The sequence below is a fragment of the Notolabrus celidotus genome, chromosome 2 (assembly GCF_009762535.1).
Source record: "Notolabrus celidotus isolate fNotCel1 chromosome 2, fNotCel1.pri, whole genome shotgun sequence".
NCBI classification, from domain to species: domain Eukaryota; kingdom Metazoa; phylum Chordata; class Actinopteri; order Labriformes; family Labridae; genus Notolabrus; species Notolabrus celidotus.
The window spans coordinates 11,098,134-11,117,650 of record NC_048273.1 but is presented as its reverse complement, the minus strand read 5'-3'; the positions used below and the strand labels follow the sequence as shown (position 1 = coordinate 11,117,650).

The 19,517-nt window shown below is 37.5% G+C and overlaps 1 protein-coding gene across 5 annotated transcripts in view; it reads right to left on the bottom strand.

Annotated features, from left to right (window-relative positions):
- Window positions 1-2,071: 2,071 nt before the first annotated feature.
- The window catches only part of nfic (nuclear factor I/C), a 47,248-nt gene continuing 29,802 nt past the window's right edge, over window positions 2,072-19,517 (bottom strand). For 3 of the 5 annotated variants that reach the window (XM_034673885.1, XM_034673871.1, XM_034673893.1), the window contains exons 5-13: window positions 18,268-18,342; window positions 16,698-16,772; window positions 15,888-16,020; window positions 15,013-15,134; window positions 14,768-14,896; window positions 14,493-14,650; window positions 13,411-13,594; window positions 12,695-12,783; window positions 2,072-11,405 (exon numbers count right to left, since the gene is read on the bottom strand). In XM_034673885.1, the coding sequence (XP_034529776.1) occupies window positions 11,385-11,405; window positions 12,695-12,783; window positions 13,411-13,594; window positions 14,493-14,650; window positions 14,768-14,896; window positions 15,013-15,134; window positions 15,888-16,020; window positions 16,698-16,772; window positions 18,268-18,342 (986 nt within the window). In that variant the 3' untranslated portion in view covers window positions 2,072-11,384. The remainder of the gene's footprint in view (window positions 11,406-12,694; window positions 12,784-13,410; window positions 13,595-14,492; window positions 14,651-14,767; window positions 14,897-15,012; window positions 15,135-15,887; window positions 16,021-16,697; window positions 16,773-18,267; window positions 18,343-19,517) is intronic. The other 2 variants (XM_034673862.1, XM_034673876.1) reach the window with 1 other exon arrangement.

Genomic DNA, 19,517 nt, shown 5'->3' with positions numbered 1-19,517 from the left:
AGACGTATTTATCTCTTCCTGTCGTAAAAGCGCAAACAAATACACAATGCTACTTAGCGCCCCCTGTCGACTGGGAGGACAATGGTTTGAGTGGATAATTGATTATATTGAATAGACCGAAAAAGACTGACCTCGCACCTTCTTTATAAGGCTTAAAGTCAGACTTGTGAACCCTCTACCCAAGTGTGTCCTCTACACTTTACTGCTGTGACAGCAAATACAACTGCACTTTTCTTTCCAACATGCTGGTGTTGCTTGTCTTTTTTACTACAGGCTTTTAGGTTATGTTTTTATGTATTATTTTTAAATTATAGGGTCTATTATTCTAAAAAAAAAAGATATTTTAGCATGTTATTTTTCTTGTACGCTGGACCTAAGTAAGATTTTTTGTTCCTTACTGTTTTCAGCATGACTGAATGACAATAAAGTGAACCTTGAACCTTGAACTTACTAGTCATCATAAGAGCTGAGATGTCCAGGGATGCCATGGGCCCCCATGATATCTGATTGACCATCCCTAATGTGACCCAAAAATCAGAAAATATGATTAGCTATTTGCCTTGTCAGAGGGAGGTCATGTGTTTAATCAACTGTAACTTCTGGTTCCTTTTAAACAAGTCTTTTTCTATGGTTAAAATGTAGATAAACACCTCCCTATCTAATACTGTGTGCATGTGTTTACTCACAATTTTAAAAGTACCTCAATTGTGGCTATAGATAAACATCTTCCTTGTAAGTCCTTTAAGAATTTTGCTTGGGAGATTTCTATATTGCCACTCTGATGTGTTACTTTTTAAAGATGAACAAGTATCTACAGTCATACATCTTTGTGATACTTACAAAGTTAGCTGTCAAAGTGCACATCATAAGTAGGTAAATAAATGCTATCAATTTATGTGTAGGTGTCAGTCTGTATAAAACATGGATGTAGTCTCAGTGATGTCACCCACTGGTTTTAAATCCTATCAATAATGGTTGCCGTTTTGGAAATGCTGACTAAACCCTTCTGTCAACCTAGCAAGAGGCAGAGGTGGGTCAGTAGACTCCTGCCTAACAGCTACAGTGTGTCCACCTGTCAGTCAAGACAGCCGTGCTCCTAATCATGCAAAACCTTCCTAATATCTTCAAAACTAACAAGTTATTAAAAAAGATTCACATCGTAAAGTGAGTGCAAACATAGAAATGAGCTATTCAGACCACAATTTTTGAACCAGGCTGTAAACATGCTTATTGTTGCTCTGAAGATGGGCCTCTTAGAATGGGTGTGTAGGTGGCTTCTTGGGCTTTTGCAGCTAGCCACTCGACGAACTGTAGTTTCTAGCATTCCTTTTGGCGGCTGTGGCTCAGTGGGTAGAGTCGGTCGTCCAGCAATCGGAAGGTTGGCGGTTTGATCCCAGCTCCTGCGGTCACATGATGAAGTGTCCACACTGAACCCCAAATTGCTCCTGCTGTTGTTCAGCGTGTGTGTGTGTGAATGTGTATGACTGAGATTATCTAATACTGATGGTTCCTAACTGATAAGAGAAAACCTCAAAATGTGTTCCTGCCAATCAGGGCTATATCTGATTTGGATTTTCAAAATAAATGTATTTGCTAAATTTCCAATAGTTTTGTCAGTCTGAATCAAAATATTTAAGTAGAAACAGGGTTGTTAATGTCAAATATATATGAATTCACTGGCTGTCAAACATTTTCATATTACAGACGTTTTTTATTCTGAAAAACATTTGTATATTCCTTTCCCAGAATCTGCTGTTTGTGATTTTGTTTCGGGACTGGTGAAAATGTTCCGTTGTTTGTAAAATTGTCTCACCGCTTCTAAAAGTGTTTCTGATTTTGTACATATGTTTTCTTAAATGTAAATTTGTTTTGGCCTTGGTAAAAGTTTTATGCTAATGTAATTCTGTTTTATAAAATGTAAAAATGTTTTCCAAAATGTAAATTTGTCTCCAACTTTGTAAAAGTGTTTCATCCTTTGTAAATTTGCATTGCACTTCACATCCACTTTTAAAAAAGTCTTGGCATGTCCCATATGAGCATATATGAATGAAATAAACAAAGGAGCTCTTGGTTGAGTTGTGGTTTAGCTTGTTTATTAATGGTATATTTTTGCATAGGGAAACATACTCATTTCCAGTAATGAATTATCAGCAATTGCTGACAGCAATGGCTAAATATGGTTACAATGACATATTATCAAAGATGTTAATATCCCCCACAGCAGATGAACAACATTAGGTCAGAAATATTGGTTTAGACAGCCATCTCAAACTATGGTACATTCAGACAGGAACAGAAATTTCAATCTTGAAACAACTGTGAGTCTATCACTATGCCACAGTGTTGACATGATTTCCTGTTCTTGTCTGAATGCAAGCCTAGAGCAATTGTTAACATCGTGCAAACAAAGGTGGATTATTGACATTTGTTTCAACTGAAAAACATCCCAAAGAAGAAGTACTTAAAGCTCTTGCTAAGCTGCTACACACTACATCCAATCCAGAGCACTAGCCCTTTACACAGTGAACATCTCAGGCCAGGGTTAATGTCAGCTCGCTGGTGCATAATATAGACTCAGCATAAAAAATACAACTTGCCTTTACCTGTTTTGTTTTCTGATATCTGAATAACAAGTTGTGCAACGTTGCATGTATCCGATTAGCTGTCAGGTGTCAAAAATGTGTTTTGGGTCAGGCACTAATAAGTCAAGTCAGATGAGAAAGTTGTGCCATAGTCCTCTGATAAGATACAAGTAATCATAAATATAAGATGCACACCTATATAGAAATATAATGACCCAGGAAAGCCTTGTTCACTGCTTCAGATATTTGGAAATTTTGATGTATCAATGCTAACCAAAGATTTGGTGTTGAAATCCCATAGCTAAATGAATTCTATAATGTCACGATGACCACTTAATGTGAAAAGGACCATTGTCTGTGTGGATTGTAGTCATGCAATAACTGTTGAAAGCTAATCATGCCTTCGCTCTCTCTGATGTAAGGGATATATATTTGGAAGCAAGCAAAGCAGTCCTTTACATCAATATCTGAAAAGTTATGAAAAAAAATCTCTAAAATATGAGACTGCATTAAAATGTTCTCTGAGAAACAACTCTTTCTTTCATTACAAACTGTCTTCAGCACAAGGAGTACACAGAGTGCAGGTGTAAGATACCCAAAGATACAGAACTGAATCAACATGGCATCACTGTTACAGGGAAAACTACAAAATCTTATTTCAATAACTAAAAAAGGAATTCAAGCTGCTGTGATTCTGAATTAAATAAATGAGTTTTGAAGGGTCACTAATAGAAGAAAACACATTTGAAATGATAGCACAAACAAAAAACAGCAAAAACCCATATCGGAGTGACAAGTTTTTCAGGCAACAGAAGAGGTTTAAGTAACATTGAGAGTTATAGAAAAGAGCCCTCTTAGAAAATCACCCTTAATAAACTTGCCTATTATTAGTTCTCTGACAGTTTAAGTGGTATAGTTAGTTTGTATAGTTCTTCGTTCACGATATAACCAACTTTGACCAACTTCAGCTTCTAAGCTTCAAATACAATTATCACTGCTTACTTATCATCTTATAAGATGCATCTAAACAAAAGTGTTTTTTGTATCGTCAGCAAACAGTGGTAAGAACAGCACTTGGTTTGTACCACAAAGAAAAGTAAAATCTAGATGGAACTTAGCCTTCCCCAATAAATAACATCTAAGAAAACATATAGTCAACAATTTCAAAAGATTTTTGATGATCGGATTTCATACAAATTGACAATTCCTAATGTTCATATTCCCATTAAACTGTGAAGGGAGTAACTTAGGCGGAATCAGTTCTTTAATATACTGAAATTGCATGGGAGACAGTATGTGTAAGAAAAGATAATGTGAATATTTGATGGTCACACTAGACCATAAAGGATACAAAATATGAGTAGTTCCCAACTACAACTATTCATCTGAATAAAACATAGAAGTGCTTATAACTGGACAGTTAATTAATAGTTCCTGAATGAATTAAAAAACGTTTGCCATACAGAACACTGACCCTCAATTAGTTTATTTGGCTTCAGCCATCATTCACTTTATTAGTCACACCTGTGATTTTTCAACTGTAAAGCCGTCTGTGACAAAGACTTATGAGATCAGTTTGCTGAAAGATACATCAATTGAAGAAAGTTATTATAAAGATAAGGGATCATCACTATTACTGCTTCAACTCTTTTTACTTGTCAACTAACAAATCTGCATTTTTTTCCTACTCTGTCTTTGGTAACCATACACAATTTGTAGTACCCTTTGTACAGAGGCATCATGACAAAGCTGAATCTAAAATTATTTCAGCCTATTTCACGTGCAACCTCAAAAGTAGACAAAAATAGGACACAGCTGTAATCCCTGAATATAATCCAACCTAAAATGAAGACGCGTGGATCAACTTTACATTTAGTTCCCTCAAAAAAGTAGACAGTTTGTCAATGTCCCTCTAGATTTTCAGTAACTCTTTGGGTTGATTTATGGCTTGTCACCTTAGGACCCGCCCAGCCCATATCTACTGGCCAGGGCTGGTGATGTTTTCAATAGTAAGCACCAATCCCTAGGTAGAAGTGTGTCACACCTCTATGTACTGTTTGAACACAACATGTTCTGCAAATGAAAAATAACTGAAATGAAACTTGCAGTATAATCACAGGCACTGCTTGTTGAAATAGTTTTTGGTAGCGTCTTTGCCAATTCAATGCTGTTGACCTGCCGCTTTCTTAACCACAGCAGAGAAAGTTTTGATGACATTTTGATGAGAAGCTGAAGTTATGTGTGCAAGTTGGTTTAATTATGAAACATTATTCTCAACTCATGGACACATTTTTACTCAAGGTGGGAAATTTCCCAGATGATTACAATAATCTTATAATCATAATTATTTCCTTAATTGTACTTTCACACACTCTCTTGCAATGGTAACAGTGTCACCATATTTACTGACAGCTGCATGGTATTTCACCTGTTATTGAGCAGGTTTGAAATAGAGGTGTAGGCAGGGTGTGAGTGTCTTGTTGTATTTCTCTTGGTTGTGATATCTTACAATTATTCAATGCTCAATTTGGTACATTTTGTTAAATGAAATTAACACATTACACTTTACAAGCTTAAAACACATTTAGCAAAGCAGCTGACACACTGTCAGAACTCAGTGTCCAATCTTTTTTTTTGTCCTTGGGCATAGATATTCTCCCTTTTGTTCCTGGTTTTTACCAACAGGTAGCCAGTACCTAACTGCAGACAGATCCCAGCTAAGTAAACCACATCAAGTCCCACTATGGGTAAATACAAGGCTTAATCTTTGAAAACATTTCACAGAAATAGCCTTTATCCTCCTGCATGTAGCTTAAAAGGCAGCCATGTGAGTATTCATAACTTCTTGCCTGGTGTTACCAGTAACACATCCTTGGATTCATGAACATGGTTATTTTTAAGGACAGTTTTAAAACAAATATATCTTTGACTGAAAGAGGGAATATAAACATAAAAATATAATAACAATTTGGCCTGGTTTCCAAATCTGGCCTGTCACAATCAGTGCATAGTATAAATTCAACACAAGTTGATTCTTAGTTAGAAAAAATAAATAATGCCAGTTTTACATCAATAGCCTTAGTCTTATTATTAGCACATTGACAAAGCATTTTTCACTTTGGCCTACAGTTTCTGAGACAACCCCCAACAAGATGACCCAAGTCAGCTAGGTCTAGTAGGGTCCCATAGTACTGCTGCAGATCTATGATCCGTGTGTAAATAAATCTGGTGACTGAGGGACCCAGGAAGACAGCTTTCAATCATATAGTGTGCGATTATTATGACAGGAGACTTTGTTTGTAAGATTGAGAGGGTAAATTGTGGAGAACCATGTGTTGCATTTTTTTTCTTTATTGGTGGAACATCTTGCCATCACCAGTGTGCTTTCTCTATGAATCTGATGTGATGATTTTTGGGTCAATTCACACTGGGTCTATCTGTCATCAGGTTTTTAAAATTGTGGCTAATATTTTGGAATGATTGGGACCTCTACAGGCAAATCTCAGGTTAAGACAATCCATTACAAGAATAGTCACCTGTTCACTTACAATGTATCTTTTAGTTCTGCGATGTCCAAGTGTATTCAACACTGTTAACTGCACACAAATACATTTTGAAATGGCCTATGCAAAAAAAATCTTCAAATATATTTTTACACCGAAAAAGAAACAACAACTTTAAATCCAAAGATAAATTGCACCATTAATGTAAATTGTGCTAGCATTTACATATGTATGATGCTATTGTGCAATCAGGATTTCATTTAGTCTACAAATAAACCTACATGTATACCCTACAAAGTTTTAATTTTACTACAGGGTATAAAAGGGCAACAATTGCTGCTATGAAGATTACACATTTAGAGGACTGTGTAGCCTTTGCAGAGCTCTGTGGTCTTTGAGTGAATCACTCAGACTTAACTTCCAAGATTGTCTCTCTTCCACTATCATTGCACCGGTTACCATTCATCGTACTTCACATGACTAAACTTTGAAACAAGCCCATTTTATGGGAAACTTACTCTAGCTTGTCCATCTTTTTAAGAGGGTCAAACTTAAACTCAAACGCAACAGACATTTATTTTCTATTCATTATTTTCTTCAGTCCATGTTGTACATGTTTTTATACACACTGCTGTGTTTAAAACTATATCTCTATAAGCAAAGTGATAATAATAACTCAAGAAAAAAATAGTCACAACCTTAAAGCCAAGTTGAGTAAGAATAGTGTTAAGTGCATGCATTCATATGAAACTGAAATTTAAACAATGGCTTTTTGTTATGCCTTGTCATATGATTAGTCACATAGTTATAATCATCATACGGGCAAATGGACGGTGTTAAAATAGCCAATCATAGAGCTTCTGACCCTTAAACTCCAAACCTACACATTTCTATTATGGCATTGGGTGGCTCTGTCACATTGGCTCAATGCTTGACAACTATTCACAATAAAGGTTTAAAAAACATCCAGCAATAAATACAATAAAATGTGTTTGCGAGTATTTGCTACTTGGTATGTTTGCAGATCCATGCAGAATGTTTGTTTGCACTATGAACATTGAGGCAAGACCTCCCATCAAACATGTGTGGTTTTTAGATCCAAAGTAGCTACACTTTAACCATACCTGAAATTACAGTAGGATTTACAATACAATGGTGTCCACATTTTGGGACAACGCCCCTCTTATAATCAACACTGTTAATGTCAGTAACTTGTCCGCACACCTAAAGGCCAACACTTCAGCTTAAGATGCAGAGCCTCTGAACCACATCAGCTCTATGAGTGCAATAAACAACTGTTAACAGCAACATCTGGCATGTAAAATCTGGACTTAAAGGAGAAGGGCAACATTTTTGAAAGTACGGTTCTTTTCTGTGCAGAATAAAATGACGTGTTCAACCTTGGCCGTTACAATAATAGTTTGACTATAAATCTTGTCTTAAAGACTAGCTTCTTAAGAACGTTCTCAACATTCAAGTTTGTTTAGATATCGCTGTGGTAATTCAGTCATTACTAAATCAAGAAAAGAACTACAGTGTTTAATAACACGTGTTTGACCATGATCTTTAAATCAGTATTCATCACTAGTTATAACCATTTCCATACTAATTTCACCCGATGACACTTCAGCCAAGCCCTGTGGCTGCTGTCAGATGTGGTTCAAAGCTACAGTTAAATGTAGTGAATGGAAGCAAAGTATTTGAATTTGAATCGTCAGAGTGTTTCTCTTGTGCTGTAAAAATGTGTTCTACCTTTGGTTGAATGGAAATGTAGACTGCTAAAACTAATGAAAGCTTTCACAAAGCTGACATTCAAGCCAATCCCAGCTGGTAGTTCATACACTGACACTGTTTAACCTAAACTATGTACCTGCAACACTGGATAATGCCAAGCTCTCACACATGCAGCTTTTTTTTTGTATTTTCTTTTTGTTTTAAGCTTCCAGCTGTACCATGAAATATGATCACTTTCCCATATTATATTATTGTTCTTTAACTAAAGGCAAGGCACATAATGTGTTATATGAAATATCGTGCAAAATAGAAGTTTAACAACAGGGCCATTATTAAAATGTAAAGAAATACGAAGTCCTTCCATCTACTGCCCTCTGATTCAGTACAGAGTACAGAGTGAGGAAGGAGAAGAGGAGAAAGAGCAGGATAGAGAGGAAGAGGTATCATCAGTTTTAGCCATGCATTCATTAGGTCAGCACAGCGACCATGGCAGCACCATGCAGTATACATCAGCTTAAGCCAACTTAAGCCAACTTTAACAAAACTTGAAACCTCACCCCACAGAAATCTAAGCTCACATCAGCACCTTCAGTACAAAATCCAACTGACTGCTGCTAACTTTGACCCCTAAGCCTAGGAAAGAAAACAATAAGAAACACTCACACCTGTATTCAGACCGAACATACATTTAAGATGCATCTGGACAGCAAATAGTATAAAAAGAAAGAGGTTGCTTAATCTAGGTGATGCAAGAGGCTTTTGTGCAATCTTTAAAAAATGCACAAAAACTAAACCTATTCCATAGCTGTTTGATTGGAACATTTTGAATGCAAAGACACAAAAGAAGAAAGGGAAACAAAACTTCTGACTAAACTGGAGTTCCTTCTAAATTCAAAGTCTTAAGCTGTCTTACAAAAAAAGTTACAGCACTACTTTGCACATATGGTTTTATAAGTTGCAAGCATGTGAGGCTGTGTATGATCAGCTTACTGGCTCTTTTTGTAGCCCTATTTGTGAACTCACCATGACACACTACTGCATTCTCCTTCACTAGTTTAACATTAATTTAACAGATATGTTGGAATCAAACCTGGAATATATTTTATCCTTACAGGCAGATTGTAGACTTATGTGAGATCAGGAACCTACTTTCATAATAAAAATTAGATGGCACAAAAAGTACATTTTTTACTTCCACCCTGGTGTTTTTTTGCACAGGGTACACAACATTGTTATGGAGTAATGTCTGCAGAATGAAAAACACTGCAGGGGTCAACTCTATGTCTATAATTCAAGGCAATATTTGCTTGACATTTATTCTGATCTCTCCTCAACACAGAAACACAAATCCACATCAAAAGGCAACTAATTTCAATAGAATGCTTTTCGGGTGGAAAACACTGAGGATTAAAAATGTACCTATCAAAACATTTGTCCCTGGACTTTTTTTTTGTCATTTCATGTTCACATGAGATGTTTGAGTGAAGTGTTTACTACTTTTGCATATAAAGTTTGCATTGAACTGTACATGCCAGTATCAATGGTGATATGCTTTTTTAATTTGACTGGATTATATTCTACTCTTACTTATAGACTACAGACTAAGTTGTTGCTATCTCTTGAACTGAGATCTTACTCTTATGTGTCCTCTTATCTTGATTACCTATGATCAGATGGTTCTGGGATGTCCTTCCTTGTCTAATGTTTGTGATCATTCTGATCAAAGTTAAAAAAAAAAAAAGACTTGAAATTATTGCACGCTTTTCAAAAGATTATTAGCAAAATTTAGCTGTGAAAAGCATGAACCTGGGACTATTGCTTTGGCTCATAAAAGCACTGTTATGAAGACATATTTTGGATGGGGCCCAGCATCTAAGCTATGACCTTAAAATCAAATTGTGAATGCTTGATATCTTTCTTGTCAGTGGTTAATCATCAAGGCGGTCTTAAATCCCACCATGGCACTGTGGCTAACCTGTCTGTCTATTAATCCGTCTCCAGCTGCCTGAACTCCAACCCAAACCCACTCTACTGTTCCTCTATGGATTATCATGGTGGGGTTGAGCTAGACAGTGCAGAACCTTGCTTGAACACCTTTGTAGATCACCATAAATATGAAGCTCTCAAATTAGTATGCACATAACCTACTATCGGAAACCAACAACTTCAAGAACAACTACGATTCAGCCTGCCAGCTTAGAAACATGCTGCATCACTGCAACTGTAACTTAAGTGTAGTGCAATACCTACTTCATCTCTTTCCATATCCATCCACAAAATCTCAAAACCAAGCAGAGGTGAGTTCACAAATGCAGAAACATTTCAATCTGACAGACACACACACACGCACACACTCAGGCAAACACTCAGGCGCACACACCCCTTCATGCTACATGTAAAAACACACAGTTCAATAGCCACCTTGACTTTGGCTCTTTTGCCACATAGTCCAGGTTTCCATGTGTTGTTGCCTTTTCTCAGATCCACTGAGGTGTTTCTATGTCTCCTCCAAACATTTGGACTTTTGAAGGTTTTGATAATTACTGCGTTACAAATAGATTTGTTTCTGAAGTAAAGGAAGAAGCATGTTAATATTAATTTGAAACAATGCGCTCTGCCCTTCCGATACCAGTATTGATTGACCGATTGTAACTGATGTCAAACTGTAGCATTGTCTCTTGTGTTGGAGGAGACATGAATATAGCTCTTATATTCCACTCATAATCCACAGTTTTCTGATAAAAAAGCACAATCAAACAGTCTTAAAACATGAACCCAGTAAAGCAAAATAATGGTTTTAGGCTGATGATTGTCAATAAAAAGACAAAGCCTCTGTCTTCAAGTGGGAAGATCAAAAAGATTATTTTTTTAACTGTTAGTTTTCTTCAAATGTGGCAATAACATATTGAAAAGTGCAAAGAAACATTAAATAATAACAAGAGAATCTCTCTTTCTAGTCAGTTTTGGAAAAAAGGGAGGCTTATTTGCATATATTTTAAGCAGCACCTGCAGCAGTAAGGGGCATTCTGGGTGTTGAGAGGGGATGAGGTTTACATCTGTCCCAGGAGGGAGGCCTTAAACTAGATTTAGTGTGGAGACCTAGGGTGCGAGAACAAAGGCTGATATCCATCCAAGGGAAAACAGACCCTTTCCTTGGCACACAGTCAGATCACAGGCTCCTTAAGATCTGGTATGTTGAGGCCTGGCTCTGGTCTGCGGGTCTTCTGAAGGAAACACTCATCTGCACCACTCCCTTACTGTAACTTAAAAATCACAACTCACATCAGTTGCCATTCTTGAGAACATTTAGTATCATTTGGTGCAGTTCATTCTGTGACTGCAATATGGCTGAGAGAAAGCAGCATCCTTCTTACGTCCACACTGTATCTTCTTGGTATATACAAACATATAAATATGCTACACTTTATATTTATATGTATGTATGACCACGTGTTATGCTTCTATAAAGCTGAATATATTTTTCCTCTGGCAATGTCTTGACAACATTGTGTTCATTTCTCCAGGACAGCACAGCCATGACAATCATCTTTCCCCCAGGGATCACTCAGTTGCCCAGATACCAAGACTGGAATAGAGACACACAAGAAATAGGATTTAAAAGGGCTAAAACAGTAAATGCATAACCTCACAAGCAAAAAAATATTTAACTTTAGCACCATGAATAACTGAAAAATGTGAATAATTAATCATGAAAACAAACTTCATGTTTTTCTATAATCACTTGCCAAACACTTGAACATTTGAGCAACTTAGCATCCTGTGATGACAAACTTTTAGAAGCTACTGTGAGAAACTTTGGTGTTGATCTTGGCCACCTTGTATGGACAAAGCGGTGACTCATCATTTTTGCTTATCTTGTCCTGTATATACGTACATATGTTTTTTCTAATGAATAATTTAATTATCTGACAAAGTAGCAAGAGACAGTTCCAGCAGACTCCTCACCCTACATGGGACTTCCACCAGATCCGTGTCCGTATTGTCTCCGATCCGCTGCGATCCGGCTCTGTGCTCTCCCGTCCTTCAAAACCCATCGGCTGCGTTTTCAGAACAGAGTACAGAGCAAGACCGCAGGACAGCTGGAGTCATGTGACCAAGGTTTGCCTGCGGTGATTACTGAATCATTGGTTATCCGACTCCTCTCCTCATCCATGTTGTCCTTATTGGCTTCTAAAAACCTCTGACCTGTTGACTCAAGGCCTGGCTTCACTCATCATGATGGTTTGTTGTTGTATTGAGAAGGTGGAAAGTGAAAAACGATCTAGCCATAACACAGAGTGTTTTATTCTGAAAATGAACAGGATGTTTTCTTTTGGTGCCTGACTTCCTGTCCCGCTCGATCTGCTCTGTTGAGATGTATGAGTCGTGGCTTGGCATCTGGCAAAAATAGAAACCTTGGGGCAATGGTGGCCCAGTGGTCTAAGCGCCCCACATACAGAGGCTATAGTTCTCGTCGCAGAGGTCGCCGGTTCGACTCCCGGTCGCGACCATGTCCTGCATGTCTTCCCCCATCTCTGATCCCAACATTTCCTGTCTCTCTTCAGCTGTCCTTTCATAAAGGCATAAAAGCCCCAAAATATAACAAAAAAAAAAAAAGAAATAGAAACCTTGCGCATCTGATCCAGGGGACTCCGGGGGACTCCGGGGGGCACCGGGGGGCTCCAGGTGCCGGATCAGAGACGCAACAGAGCGGATCCAGTGAAAGTTAAAACATTGACTCGAATAGAAACCTATAAGAACCGGTGCCGTGACAGATTGGAGACGAACTGGACACAGATCTGGTGGAATTTGACCGTCAGGGTCAGTTCGTCCTCCCTACATTGAGCTTAGCAGTGTCATATCATACATACTAACCTGAGCTTGGTAGAGTCCTGCTGGGTCTCGAGGGCTGACTCCAACGAAGGAGGTGCGGTTGGCAGGGGGAGTTCCGGGGGCTGAGTATGCTGAGGGTGTTGATGATAACAACATTAGTCTCATGTTTATGATAGACTATATCACTTACAAGTTGTATTAGGCATTACATCTCCCCATATAACAAAGTACAAAAACAGAGAGAAGCATTAAATGCACTGTAATCATTAATTCATCCACTCTATTCAGGCTCCAGAGTCTATATGATCAACAGTGAGTAATGAGTTCACTTATACTTATTCACAGTTGAGTTTTTTTTATTTTGTGCTACAAATAAATACATACTGAGATAAGTTCTTTATGTTCTTTTTTTGGGGCATTTTCGCCTTTATAGATAGGACAGCTTCAGAAAGGCAGGAAAAGTGTTGGGATGCAAAACTAGGCGGGATAATGTATGGTTGGCAGGTAGTTATGGGAAATAAATCCCCTTTAGTCGGGGTAATTGCTACCTTTGCTTGGTTTCGATCATTGATTATGTCATTAGATTTAGAAAACCCTCACTAGCTGGTGTTGTGTTTTCAGTTGTTCATATTGTATTTGTCTTCAACGTTTTTATCTCAATAATTCCTGTATCTGAATTGAAAGACTACAAATAGTGAAATGCTATAATGTCACACATTAAAACTGCAAAGGAAGCTTGTTTGCTTTGAATCACATACTTGGTGATGTTGGGGAGTTTGTTCCCCCATCAGAAGAGGTGGTAGAGGCCTTTGACTCTGCAGACAGTGTTGGCCTTGGGAGGGAGGATGAAGGAGGAGCCAGGGAAGACACTGGTCCAGGGGGTGCCAACATCTGAGAGGAGATGTAGTGACTGGGCACCTTAACCTGGTTGCTGCCATTTAGCTGTAAATATCAGAAAGACAACAATCAAATATACTCCTATTCAACAAGCCCTGCAAAATTTTGAGCCTGCATCATGTAAAGGAAACAAAGCAGAAGGCAAGTGATGCAGGCATTTTGATGAATCCTCAACAGCAAAAAGTATTTATGCCTCAATGTATATTGTAGTGTGGCAAAGACAATCAAATCTTAACACTTCACTGGAAAGAAATCTTTAACACCTATATATCTGCACCAAGGGGACTTGGGCTGGTGGGATATGTGCACGTGGGGGCAGGTCCTGGCTTGAAAAAGGCTTAATCTATGATACAACCCAAAGACCCAAAGCTTTGCCAAAACATATCAGAATTTTTTTTTTTTAATCTTAGGAACAGCAGACAAAAGCAGGTTCACCCACTTTTGTACACCCTATGAGTTAGCAAATAACACTCAAGGTCTTTCCTCTTCCTTCCTTTTCCTCCTTCTCGTTCTCTCTCTGTTTGTGTTGGTCTGACTAATAAAACTTGCAACAGCCAGTGACCGAAACAAACATGAACATTTAAAATTATTGTGCCACACTGACCTTGAACAAAACCTCACAAAACATAAATCGTCTTTCCATTTAAAACATGAACCATTCAGCGTTGAACTTTTTTGCAAGTGAGGGTGTAATATCCTCAGTTTTTTATCAGGCAATTGATACAAGTGAACTCTGTTCAGTATTAACCATTTTTAGAACAGTTACAGATAATGTCAAGGACAGTTCCTTTTGAAAATAACAATTAAGATTTATAAAAAAAAATGCAATTTGAGTCCCACTGTTCTAATCAACACAATTAACTCAAAACACAGTTTAGTATTTAGTATTCTAAATGAATAATTTCCTTTTTAAAAAGCTGGTCTTTTGCTTTGCTGTACTCACAGAGCTGGGGTTTTGATTGGCTGGGTCACAGGCTAATGAAACCAGATCTTTGAGGGGATCCTGGGAAAGGTGAGGGGGATAACGGATTGCTCCATGGGGGAAGTAGGAGGAGGATGGAAAATGAAGAGATGAGGAGGGGTGTGGACTCCGAGACAGACCTGGACAGAGATAGAAAAAAAGATAGAGAGAGGGGGAGAAACAACATTGTAAATTACATATTGTACTAATCTTGGTGACGGGAGAAAGAAATATGAATGTGACAAAGTAATATTGACCACTGTGAACAGCTATGACAGGGCGATGGTGCTGAGTGAAGGAGCCCACTCTGGGTGAGTCTTCCTGGGGAGAGGGACTGTCCAGCTCTGCCTTTTTTACAGGAGGAGAAAGACCTACAACACACACACATGCACACACACACGAACACACATATATATAAAATTATTCTTGCTTATTTTAAATGGCAAGCAAAATCAGCGAACAAAGTTGTAGGTACAGTGTTTATATTTTCCTATTCTGTTACCTCCTTCCATGTCATCAGTCCAGTTCCTTGAGCTGCTGGCAGGAGAAGATGGCGAGTGGTAATACTCGCCTCCAGGACTGTCAGCCTCTTCCTCCATTGAGCCAGACTTATGACGCTTACTCCTGTAGACATATACACACAAAGTGCATTATTAACATTTTGAATCCCAATTAAACCTGTCCATTATGCTTTTATCTCTATCTCTCTGCAGCACATCGTCCTTTTAAAGATCTCTTTCCATCCAGGCCCAAAAACAAGGAAAATTGCTAGTTTGTCTTACATTGACATTAGCAGGTCTAGGCTGGTCTAGGTTAGACAAAGACAAAGATAGATAAAGAAAAATGACATGAGCATCAATGCTCAAATGAAGACTTACATCACTTTCCCATTACTGCATGATAGATCTGACTATAATAATTCAAATTCACTCCCTGAAACTGATTTGATGCTCCAATTTATTCTTTTGGTATGTGTTACAGTTATAGATTTAATATTTCAGCCCTGATGGTATCACATAGAGATATTGACTAATAAGAATAAATATAAAAAAACACAATGAAAAGCATGTGACACGCTGGGTAAAAATGGTGGAAGGAGGATCCAAGTGCAGGTTTGAAATAAAAGGTTTTAATAAAGAAAAGGTTGGAATTAAATCCAAATAAAACACAAGAAAAGAAACACAGAGAGAACACAGGACAGAACATACTCTGAGGTAAACTGTGAAAAAAATCAGGTCATGTGTAAAAAAAAATGACCGCCAATTGATCGTATATGGCTTAAAGTTAATTATATAATATTTGCAGTTTTTATACCAATGTGCAATTTGGAGGGTGTGTTTGTGTTTGCAGAGGGGTGGGTCATTTATGTGTGATTACCCGCTAGATGAGGTGCTGGCTAGTGATCGTCTGAGGCTTACTGGCTGGTTGACAGACTGGTTGAGGTCATACGCCAGATGACCCTGGAGTTCCCCCATAGAGAAACTAGGTCCCACTCCTGTGACAACAGGTGCTACACACAGGGAGAAAACAGACTATGGTCAGGACAGAAACACTGTAAAATGATTCTTAGCCTCTCCATTGAGCCAGAAAACAAATGAAGGCTGTCATGATATTCTAATTTGCTTGGTTTGAGTGAGAAAATCTGCTCTGTTGCATTTTGTAGCTCAGAACAAAATAAGACAAACCTGAATGGCTCAATTTAAAATGTCAAATGAAAATGATAAAAAAAAAAAAAAAGGTTTATTTTTGAAGGTTCAATTTTCTAAACATTTCACTGATTTAACATTTAACATTAACATTTAGTTTGGTAGAGGAAGCACAATTGCTTTTGTACCACACACAGCATTTATACTTAGGACACGACTTCTGACACTGAGCTCAGTCCCATTAAATGAAGTGTCATCTGTTGTACATTGGCTGAATCAACGTGTTTATGTGGACAGTTGGACATTTCCCTTTGAAATGTGTATGAATGTTGATCTACATAAACACTTGAAGTGTTAATTAAAACTGGGAAAATCATGTTTCCCTAATTTTAGGAATACAAAGTTTTGTATTGTCAATGCAATCGAACAACCAACTTTGCGATCACACATCCAACTTCAACCCAATCAACAGGTTTGTCTTGACCATTTCGGTGGTAGTTAAGCTTGATGAGAGCAAAAGTTTATTTTAAAGAGGACTTACTTCTCGAGACCTGGACCAGCTCAGTGACACTGAAAACTCCTGATGTCACAAAACTATCCTGGAACTCTGGACCATCTGTAGAAACACAGCAGAGATAAGGCAATAATAAGGTCTTTGTACATGAGTGGGTCAGTTCATGTTAATCAGTTCAGACAGTTTATCATATTATTTTATTTGTTGTTCTTTTGTATTTATAGCTGATGCTATTGTTTTTATTTTTATTTGTATGTCTTATTCTTATGCCTTGTACAAAGAGAGCACAGTTTACCAAGTCAAATTCCTTGTGTCTTCAAGCATACCTGGCCAATAAAGCTGATTCTGATTCTGATTCAGACATTAATTTGACCACTCAATCAAGTCCATCAGAAGATGTTGAGAAAAATGAGCTAAACTTTGCATTACATTGTAAGTCCAGTGTCTACAGTACTTTACTGTATGTCTCATCACATGTGAGAACAAAATCAAATTGTCACGCTGAAGGTCACATAAATATAAAAGTTAAAGGCAATATGATATAAGTGTTGGACAAATTGCCTTTCTTGATCACAACCCCCCAAATGTTTTAACAAAGAACAATCACTCGTCACAACTAACTGAGTTGACTATGTATAGGGTTATTTTTGACAGTGAAAAAAAAGAGAAAATAAGCTTATACATCATTATTATTATTATTATTATTATTATTATTATTATTATTATTATTATTATACAAATTTTAAAGTTCTAAAGTTGTTAGGAAGAGGGGGAGTGGGACACAAATACAGACCATTGGGGATTCTGAAAGTTATTCCAATTGGAATAACCTCTAAAATCACAAGAGATCAATGGGTAGGGGAAAACAAATAGATAAATTAATGAATAAATAAATAAATAAAAAGGCCAGCACAAAGAGGTTCCTCTAATTAAACAAAGTTTTACAAAGATAAGGAGAAAACTTAACCACCACTAAGAGGCGCCATTTGTAAAGTTGTGTGCACTGAAAATAACAGCAACTGTTCTCCAAATTTAGCTCCAAAACCTCATGCAAACGTAGTGTGAATTTTTAGGTCACTTTTTAAAATCACATTTAGAGCAATATTTGTGAACTTTTTCACATTTGATTTTGTTGTGAAAAATATATTTTAGTTACAATCACTGTTAAATACAAATGCTAAATATAAATGTATATGTTAAATATACATCTAAATGTTAAATGTTAAATATAAACATAAATGTAAATGTTAAAAGTTAAATATAAACATAAATATTAAATCTAAATGTTACTCTGCGATCCTAAATATTTGACTTTTTTGCAAATTCACACTGCCGCCTAGTGGAAATATCAAAATAAAAGCGTCTTAAAGCGTGAAATGTTCCCGAATCAGTAGGAATCTGGGGAGTTTTGGTATACTGCAGATTTTGCTCTTTTTCACATACTATGTACTACATACTGAATTTTAGCCAAATCAGTTCATACTGCTAGTATAGCAGGCCGTATCGAAAACAGCCAGTGAAAGACCAGACTGAGCCCCCCTCACAAGGTTAACATTGATATTAAAAAAACAACAACAATGTCCCTTCATTACATTACCCATTGTGGCAGTTCGACTGTCCTCCTGATCAGAGCCCACTCCTGTACGACTTGGACTTCTGCTCTGCTCTGCCTCTAAAGAGAGATATGAGAGCGAGACAGAGAGAGAGAGAGAGAGAGAGAGAGAGAGAGAGAGAGAGAGAGAGAGAGAGAGAGAGAGAGAGGTTTTACATGCAACATTCTACATCCATGTTGGTGTCTCTTGGCTGGTCATGACTGTAACAAATGGACTCAAACATATTTAAAAGCCTCTGCAAACCTGTAAAGGCATTTTGACTTGTTGAGGTGGATAAGGTCTTTGCTTAGGTTGAAGTTAGATTGTCTTAATATCCCCCAGGTTGAGTCTCCCAGCTGAAATTGTATGCACATTTTGTGCAAGTACAGTGCATTTCTATAAAGCTTTGCCAAGTTATGGGCAGTATGTTTCACTGATGTTCTCGCCTGTCAATCAAGTCCGCTGTTCCTCTCATAATGGAAAACTAGTAATCTTAGAACAGAATAGAATATCTTTATTGTCATTGTCACAAGTACAATATCTTCGAAAACTGCTGCGTTATGAAAACAACACATTTATTTCTGCTGTAAAGATCGGCTTATTTGAATTTGTGTGTATGTGGTCTCTGGTACTTCTGAAGCCAGCCTCAAGCGGACATTCGAGAAACTGCAGTTTCTAACACTTCTACATTGGCTTCAAGTCTTGCGGCGGGAGGTTGCCGCTTGGTATTTCTCCGTTAGCATATTTTCTTAAAAATCAGCATTAAAAAAAAGTAGCTCAAACACTAGCTTACTAAAGCAGGAAAATAAAATTGAACAAATGATATTGATGCAGGTGCCATATGATGAGCTTTGCTAATGCAGGTTTTGACCCCTTAATGCTTCAAAGAAAAGTAGTGCATATTCAAGGAATGTGCTTTAATACAACTTAAAATCCAGCCAGTCAATATAGACTTTAGACATTTGAGCTAGAGTTGTGGCTTTGCCAGGATAAACTGCATTTTGTCCTATTTGATTTGAAAGGATGACTCTGTTTTTTGGCAAATCTGGAAAAATGGAAAGTAAGCTAAATCTAATGAAAGAAAATGAACTCAGACTAGCTCTTGATCAAGGTAATACCTTTGTTCTGACCTGAGTCATAACTAGTATCACTAGTCATTACAGTTGCTGTTATATCTGTGAGGCTCTGTCTGCTGTAAGCCAATGAGCCTCTCACATTTCCAGGAGCCATCATAAAAAGAATAGCAGTGAACACT